General features: G+C 37.9%; 1 protein-coding gene across 1 annotated transcript in view; it reads left to right on the forward strand.

Annotated features, from left to right (window-relative positions):
- STIM2 (stromal interaction molecule 2) overlaps positions 1–9,478 on the forward strand; it is a 102,977-nt gene that overhangs the window by 90,498 nt on the left and 3,001 nt on the right. The window contains exon 12 of the mRNA XM_024745538.1: positions 6,012–6,282. Within this exon, the coding sequence (XP_024601306.1) occupies positions 6,012–6,282 (271 nt within the window). The remainder of the gene's footprint in view (positions 1–6,011; positions 6,283–9,478) is intronic.

Genomic DNA, 9,478 nt, shown 5'->3' on the forward strand with positions numbered 1-9,478 from the left:
TCTTTCAGTTAGCAACTGGGAGTGGTAAATTCTCTGTCTTTGCCTGAAAATGTCTTTATTTTCACTCTCACTTGAGAATAATAGTTTAACTGGATATCAGATTCTAGATAAACAATTACTTTTCCCATAGTATTTTGAAAACATTTGTTGTTATTTTCAGCCTCTTATTGTTACTGTTGAGAAGTTTTAGTAAGGCAGATTGTTCCAGTTTCCTTTTAGGTAATTTCTCGTTTCTCTCATCACTTAGAAAATGTTATCATTTTCTTTTGTTACACATTTTTACTATAATATAATTAGGTGTACAATTTTTTCCCTGATACCTGGTGTGCTTTTGAATCTGAAGATGATTATCTTTTTTCAATTACAGAAAAATTATTAGTTGTTTTCTCTTTTAATATTGTTTTTCTTTTCTCTCTTCACTCCTACTGGAATATTAGTTGTATAGAAATATAAGACTAATATTACCCTATAATTATATGTTTGATCTTATTTTATCTTCCACATCTCTTAACCTTTCTTTTTATCTAATTGTGCTGCATTCAGAAAAATTTCCTTAGATCCATCTTTGAGATTACTTACTCTTTCTTCAGCTCCAATTTTGTTTAACCCATTCTTTGAATTTTTAATTTCAGTGACTGTTTTTATTTCTATTAGTTCTCCTTGATTCTTCATAAAATCTACTTGTTTTTTAATGCCTTGTCCTTTTCTCATTTTTATTTTATAATTTAATGCCCTTAAACATCTTATATTTTAGTTTTATTTGATAATTGTATTATTTGATGTTCTTGATTGATTATTGCAGCTGTTTCTTGAGTTTGCAGAGCAGATTGCCTTCTCCTGTTTTATAGTGTTTTACTGAACTATCTTAAAGGAACTTCTTTTTTTTCTTCCCTCCAGGGAAACACTTTGTGAGGAGTAGGAGTGCTCCTCAGTATGATTTCTCTTGCTTCTGGCAGTAGTTTCAAGGGCTTCACCTACTCAGGACCATCTTTTTTTTTTTTTGTTAACCTTTCGGATTTGGGTTTCACAGACCAACTTGAACTCCAGGGTAATATGAGTTAGTTTGTATTGAGTTTGAGTATTGAACACCCAGCATATTGAGTTTTTCATAAGAACCTTTTTAAATTCCAGTATCCAGAGAACATTCATTGAAGGAAGTTCCCTTGTTCATTGGTCAGATTTCTTTTCAGTACACCCTCCCACTGAGGAGTGCAGCCATCTAGGCCCAGGCTTTTATCCAGAACACTCACAATTCCTATTCCTCACCTTCTGTGGGCTTAAGATGTCATTTATATCCCCAAATTAAAGCGCAGACCCTTACATTACTGAGACCGAGAACCTCCTACAGCAGTTCCAACATCACTCACAGGCCTACTAGCTCTGACTTTTAGTCTTTGTGTTTTGGCACCCGAGAATTTTCTCTTCTTCCTTGCAAACTCAGCTATGCATTTAAAACTGTTATATTTTATTCAGCATATTGAAGCACTTGAGGCTATTTAAAGTGTGTGGTTGGGGGTTGGAAATGGTGGTCAGGTTATCTTTGCCTGCCGCCATATTGCTGGAACCAGAAGTCCCTATATTACTTATTATTTTTGGTTGTTGGTGGTGGGGGGGACCCCCTTATTCAAAACCAAATTTTATCTTCTTTGCCATAAGAAAATACAGTTTGCAAAATAGTGTCTTATTAAATTGTTATGCTTCTGTATATAATTATTGATATTAGAATGAAAAATCACCTCAAATAAATTTCTGTACAGTGAACTTCAGTGTTTCATTTAGCTACTCTTATAAATCACAGGTAGGGATGGCTGTCGGCTTTCATTGGGAATTAATAATAGCCTGGAGATACTATTAAACATGTTCACCTTTTGTATAGGAAAGCTTGTTACAAGGTCAAAGTGAACTGCTTTTTAATCCTACATGAGTTTTATGGTGTTGGCAATATGTAAGAAGAAAATTTTTTGAAAGGATTGTAGAGTTGCAAACATTTTCTAGATGTGACCCATTTATGAGTCTCATCTTTATGTTAGATTCTTTATTGGATTACTTAGAATTTTCCTCATATAAACTATTTGCTTTGTTTTTAAACCTTCTTCATGCGGTATCTTTCCATCTTTGTGAGTAATACAAAAAAAATTTTTCCAAGCAGCGAATCCTGATTCTTCTCAGCCCTTCGCATCACACCTAGTCATGGCTGAATGTGGCTATGTTTTACTGTGTATACCAAGTAACCAGTGACTGATGAGAATGGCTGCATTATATGCTAAGAGTTGTAGAACTTAATCATCTGTGTCAGTCTGGACACATTCTTTTAGTATTTGTAGGATATTGTTTCTTCTTTGACAAAGTGAGAACATTGGACTAAAGATTTCCAGGGTTTCCTCCAGTTCTGTAATCTATGAATCATTATAAATAAGTAAGGGAAAATTCTAATGTTTGTCTACTAAATTATAAATAGTTTCATATTATATAATTTGTGTTTGGAAAAAGCCTTGTATTTATGAAGGTAGTCAAATATTCTGAAAATATTCCCTTTAATTTTACCCATTTTCTTTTTTTTTTTTCCAGTCCGTCAAGTTATTTCAGTGGCTGTTTCTGTTTGAATTGTTTGTTAATTCACTCAGTAAATACTTACTGTACATCTACTTTTTTAAAAAAATAAATTTATGTATTTTATTTTTGGCTGCGTTGGGTCTTAGTTGCTGCATGTGGGATTTCTCTAGTTGTGGTGAGTGGGAGCTATTCTTTGTTGCGGTGCATAGGCTTCTCATTGCAGTGGCTTCTCTTATTGCGGAGCACAGGCTCTTGGTGTGCAGGCTTCAGTAGTTGTGGCTTGCAGGCTCTAGAGCGCAGGCTCAGTAGTTGTGGCGCACGGGCTTAGTTGTTCCGCAGCTTGTGGGATCTTCCTGGGCCAGGGCTCGAACCTGTATCCCCTGCATTGGCAGGTGGATTCTTAACCACTGCGCCACCAGGGAAGTCCCTGTACATCTACTTTTTGTCTGGCATTGTGCTAGTTGTGATTCAGTGTTGAACATGGTACACAGTTATTTCCTTCATGAAGCATGCAATTTAATGGAGGACAGACAAGAGCAATGCACTAAGTTATGTCATAGGGAAATACACTTTGGTGTTGCCATGTGAGCACAAGAGGGCAAACACTGACCTTAAATTTGGAGGGGTTGGGAAACTTCCTGGAGGAACTGCTCTTTAAGTGAAATGGGAGGTCAAGGGAGAGATGAGATGAGGAAAGAAGGTATGGAGATACTCTGGTACTTCTGGGAGCTGAGTGAGGTATATTGTTCCTAGTATTCCTATAACAGAGAAGAGGGACACTAGTTCCAAATTAGAGGCTAGATAAATAGGGCATTCTAAGCCATGTTAAGGAGTTTGACTTTATCCTAATCCTAGAAGTAATGGGAGCAACTTAAGGGTTTTAACCAATAAAATGTCATATTCCTTCCATTTTAAAATGATCATGCTGGTTGCAGTATGGAGAATAAGTTGGAGGAGAAAGATCAGTTATTATTCTGGTGCAGTAGTCCAGCATAATACAGCAGTGATTTGTTGAGGGGGAAGTGGAGAGATGTGAGAGATACCCAGGAGGTAGGACTGGAAACACTTTATGATTAACTAGATGTGGTTTATGATGGAGGAAGAAGAGTCAAGAATGTCTGCGTTTCCAATTCAGATAACTAAGTGAGTGGTGGTGTTTTTTTTTTTGTTTTGTTTTGTTTTTGGTTGTTTTACACCAAGGTGTAAGGAACATAGAAGAAGGAGTGGGTTTGGGAGGAAAATGTTGAATTCAGTGTGGGTATCTGTGGAACACCCAAATGTCCAGTAGGCAGTTGATTGTGAAGTCCTAAAGTTTAGGAAAAAGATTAAAAGCTGGAGTCACAGATTTGGACTTCTGTAGACTGCAAAGGGTAATTGGAGTAATGGGAGTGGATGAAATTTCTTGAGAAGAATAAGTGGAACAAGAATAACAAGGCCTAGAACAGAACTTCGGAGACAATTAAGGGACAGTAAAGGAAGAGGTGAGAATGTGGTTGGAGAGGTCAAGGAAAGGATAAACTAATAATGTCACGTGCTGGTCCAATGTCAAGGAAGGATGGAGATACTCACTGAATTTAGCAATGAGGAAGTTTATCATAACTTTGTTAATGATAGTTGCAGGGGAATTGTATGGAAGCACTCTACCATTTCTTTGATGAATGAGTGAAGATAAAGTAGTGTAGAAAGCAACATAGATCATTTACATAAAAGGGAAAAGAGATGTCAGCTGAAAACAGTCTGAGGGTAGAGGAGGTTTTCTTGTTGCTCTTGTTTATCTGTTTGTTTCTCAGGTTTGTTTTTTCAACTTTTTTTAAAAATAAATTTATTTTATTTTATTTTATTTTTATTTTTGGCTGTGTTGGGTCTTCGTTGCTGCACGTGGACTTTCTCTAGTTGCGGCGAGCGGGGGCTACTCTTCCTTGCGGTGCGTGGGCTTCTCATTGCGGTGGCTTCTCTTGTTGCAGAGCACAGGCTCTAGGTGTACGGGCTTCAGTAGTTGCGGCACGCAGCCTCAGTAGTTGTGGCGCACGGGCTTAGTTGCTCCGCAGCATGTGGGATCTTCCCGGACCAGGGCTTGAACCCATGTCCCCTGCATTGGCAGGCGGATTCTTAACCACTGCACCACCAGGGAAGCCCCCTGTTTTTTTAACTTTTAAGTGCCAATGGGAAATAGAAGAGGAGAAGATGAAAATAAAGGCAGCAAAAGGGATAAACAGTAGATAAGGTCCTTGAGTTTAGGGTAGAGAATGGGACAGATAGTGGAAGGAACAGAATGTGTGAACTAGAAAGGTAGGAATGTTAGAATCTAAATTATCTGATGTCTTAAGCTTATTATTTCAAAAATGAAGCAATTCTGAATGATGGCAAGACCAAGGCATGAGAGTGGGTGGTGGAGTAGAGTAGAGGTGAATGTCTTGTGAGAAGAGATGAAAAACATGTTTGGTTAAGGTGTTCATCTTACAGATGAGATGGCTCAAGCTGGTGAGAGGTTGGATGGACTGGTAAGAGAGAGACTAAGCAGGAAGTGAGTAGTGAAGTGGAGATGAGAGATTCACGTGGCTTAATAGTGTGAGTGTCAAGGAACATGTTTTTATAAAGGGAGTGAGGGTTTACAACAATATTGGGGAGTGAGAAGGCCATCAATCTGTTGTTCTGATGCTGCAGCATGTGAGGTATGAAGAATGAACGGCTTCAGCTTGAGATCAGTATTCTTAGGAGAGCTATGTTTCCATTAAGGCAAAGAAATGAAGTGCCCATTCAGTGAAGATTTAAGCACATAGGGGAAGTTTGTCTACTGTCTGCCTGGGTCTAGACTGAGACTGGGAGCAGAAACAAGGTAATCTAAGACTTCTGGTTAGTTCCACAATAGTCAGTGTTCAAAAAACAAGTTTTTATCTGACCTTTGCCTAAAAAATAGTGAGACTATATATACAGTATTTAAATGATCCTTGATTTAAAATTTCTCAAAGTTCAAACAAGTTGTGCTATCTCAAGAGATATTTGTTGAAAAATCCAACCTGTTTTACTGAATAGTTTTCTCGTCTTTCAATGTTAAAATTCATTAAAATATTTGCAATAAAGTACAGATTCCTTTTAAATATGCTTTATGGATTTTTAAATATTAGAATTTGTTATCTTGGGTAAATGTTTAAGCCTTTATGGTTAGTAATGTCAGATTTTGTATTTAAAACCTCATGTGTTTATATGTTCACTTCTGTTTATTTTTTAGACTTGTTTTTATTTTTGTTACATTTTTTTTTACTTCTTAACTTTCCTGAGAAGCAGCTTTATAGGTGATAGAGGATGGTAATAATTGTACAGTTACTTCAACAAAGGTAGATTCAATGGTGACAAAGGTAGATTAATCACATCAGTTCTCTTGGGTGTGTCTCTATAGTGTGCGTGAAAGGAGCATTGGATTTTATGAATGTTTTCATTTATTTCCGCTTGGCTTTCAGGGACCATGGCTAAACCTGCCGGATCACTGGCCAGAAGCAGCAGCTTGTGTCGCTCCCGCCGCAGCATCGTTCCGTCCTCGCCGCAGTCTCAGCGAGCTCAGCTTCCTGCACATGCTCACCCGGCACACCCCCGGCATCCCCACCACCCCCAGCACACACAGCACTCCTTGCCTTCCCCTGATCCAGATATCCTCTCAGTGTCAAGTTGCCCTGCTCTTTATCGAAATGAAGAGGAGGAGGAGGCCATTTACTTCTCTGCTGAAAAGCAATGGTATTGGCAATGAATGAAATAACAGTATGTGTTGGGCTGGGTGGGTAGGAGTGGTATGTTGTGTTAATTTTCTACTGCTGCATAACAGGTTACAACAAACTTCAGTGGCTTCTAACAACACCCATTTATTAGCTCTCAGTTCTGTATGCCAAAGTCCAAGCTTGGTGTGGCTAGGCTTTCTGCTCAGGGTCTCACAAATCTAAAATCAAAGTGTTGGCTGGGCTTTATTCTTATCTGGGGCTAGGGGGCCTCATCAAAGCTCACTTGGTTGTGGCAGAATTCAATTCCTCATGGTTACAGTACCATGGTCCTGGTTTCCGTGCTTGCTCTCAGCTGGGGGCTGCTCTCAGATTCTAGAGGCTGCCTGCTCTTCCTTGCCATGTGTGGCCTCTGTCTTCAAAGCCAGCAACAGAGAATTTCCCTTCTTTCAAATCCCTCCTTTGCTTTGAATCTCTGCTTTCCTTTATCTCTGATCTCTATACCCAAATTTAAAAGGCTTACCTGGATAATAATCTCTCTCTATATTAAGATCTACCAGTTTGGGCCTTAATTACACCTGCAAAATCCCTTCATAGCAGCACCCATGTTAGTGTTTGATTAAATAACTGACTGGGAGAAGATGTGTGCACGCCAGAGCTGGGAATTGGGGGACCATCTTAGAATTCTGACCACCACACACATAGGATATTTTGAGATATAACTGCTTACAGGCTGTTGCACACAATTGACTCAAGTCTCAGAATATAAACTTGTCTGACGAACAGTTTCATATGTAAAATATAAAGGCATGAGCTTAAATATACTTGAGCACAAGGAAACATTAAATATGACTGACTGAGGTTTAAAAATATTTGTTGCCAATTAACGATTTGTTCTGTTATGTGCTAGTACTTGCTAGCAAGCAAGCAGTATCAGATGCAAAAGATTTAAGAAAATGTCAGGAACTTAAAGGAGGAAATTATATTCATAACACTTTTTTTTTTCTATAAAGTAGGTATAGCAGCAGTGTATTCTAGTCCAATGAGACCGGTTGCTGTTGGGGATCTCTCTAAACCATATTCCTCTTTTGGAGCAGTACGGTATTAAGTGACAGAAAAACTGGTATTGGTTTCTGAGTTTGCCACTTAGTAGCCATGTGGCCATGAAGTCTTTACTGTTCTTGTAAGAAAAACAAAACCAGAAGGAATGGGCTGGACACTTGCCATAAGCCCTGGTGGTTCTCTGTCATGTGATTCTTCACACATAATTGTTTCGTCTGCTAGTGAAAGTAAAATTGATGATTAGCAAGTGATCATTATAGCATATTCCTAAGGAGATAGTACAAGTTTTGTGTTGTCATTGCAACTGGAGAATCTGAGGCACCTGTGCTTGGTTAGCACTTTATGACCAGCTTTTTTGTCTAACCTTTGCAGTATAACTGTAGTCACCAGTAAGATGGCTTTACTGACAAAACTAATTTTGCGTGGCTTACGGAAATTAGTAGGAAAACTCTAGAGCTCTGCTGTCCAGTAGAATTTTTTGCACTGATGGAAATGTTCAGCCCTCATTTCAAAGAGCACTGTCAGAAATTCACAGCTAGCTCATAAATTTGAGAAGAATTTGGATTCAGACAACTTCCTCCTCTCCATTTTAGTCTTTTAAGTGTTGAACCACCAGAATCCTTACAAAACAATAATAATACAAACATTTACTATTTACCAATCTTTTATGTTCTATGCATTATTGCATGTATACGCTCATTTAAACCTTACCTTGAGTTAAGTCTTGTTGTACTTAACTTTAATGTAAAGCATTAAACTTACATAAATTCAACTACGCGTCACTGTGGGAAAAAAATAAAAGTAAAAAAATGACATAAATGGTACATATAATTGAATTCAATATTCTGAAGAATATATGCTCTGGGAAAAATGGGAGATTTTAAGGTGTACTAGACCTGTATTCCAAGTCTGACTAGTTATGCAGAAGAAGCAACACTTCAGATTATTATTTGTTTTGGAATTAGGATATTAGAACTAAAAGTAGTATTAGAGATTGATCAAATACTCTTACCTAGACAAGAAAATTGAGATCTGGTTAAATTAAGTGATTTGCCCAAGATTGTACAGCTAATTAATGGCAGGACCAGGACAGAATCTAATGTATTCTTTTCACACATTATTTAGATTTTAGCAGCTAGTTTTTAAAATATTTTTAACCTAGTTTAGAATTTCACACACAAAGCAGCCAAACCACATAACAGAATAGAAAGTAAATTCATAAAATTTTGACTAGATCAGCTTCTAGCTCTGGAAGCTGAAGGAACAGTGAACAGCTCCAGGGAACAGTGATATATGCTGTTTGATTAATGGACGTCTACTCCAAAAAGAAGCCTTGCAGAAAAGTCCCTACCAGTAATTGATTTCTGAGTCATTTCTTCCTATCTGAACTGCCCCTTGCCCTCTGTTAGCACTATCCATTATCAATTGTAAGAGCATTTGAAAAATTATGCAGTACATGTAACTGTATAAAATGAAAGCATTATTTAAGTCTTTATTTGCCCAGGAGATTTTATACCTTCTGAAAGCTTGTAGTGTAATAAAGACAGTCTTCACATACATGTGTGGGTAAAGTTCATAGAAAAGACTAAATACATTTAGCAGTCTAATATATAACTGAAGTATGGTATTAACAAAATACATGTCAAAATCAATACACATGCATATCATAACATGGATAATGATAGTAATCATAGGTCATCCAAGGTGAGAGAGCATTCAGTTCATTTACTCTATAAATATGAATTTAGTCCTTGCTGTGTGCCGTGTACTTGCTAATAACTTGAGCTGCCAAGACAGGTGAGACAAGGTCCTGGCCTAGTTCCAGCTGGTAGATGATGATCATATGTGTTCCTGCCTTTCTGTCTTCAGCTCTCTTCCTTCTCTCACCTTATTTCTGTTGCCAGTTACTTTTTACCTTGACTCTACTTTTCATTTCGTAATCATTCTGTTCATAGAGTGAACACTATTCAGGTATGGTACACTCAAAAATGAATAAATTGTTATCCCTGTTCTTCAGAATTTTCCTCCCTCCCTCCCTCCCTTCCTTCCCCTCTTTCTTCTCTTCTTATCTTTTCTTCTCTTTTCCTTCCTCCCTCCCTTCCTTTCTTTTCCCTCCCTCCCTCCCTCCTTCCTTTCTTCCTTCCCTCCCTCTTTCC

This window comes from Neophocaena asiaeorientalis, unplaced genomic scaffold (assembly GCF_003031525.2).
Source record: "Neophocaena asiaeorientalis asiaeorientalis breed wild unplaced genomic scaffold, Neophocaena_asiaeorientalis_V1.1 scaffold397, whole genome shotgun sequence".
In the NCBI taxonomy this organism is placed as follows: Eukaryota; Metazoa; Chordata; class Mammalia; order Artiodactyla; family Phocoenidae; genus Neophocaena; species Neophocaena asiaeorientalis.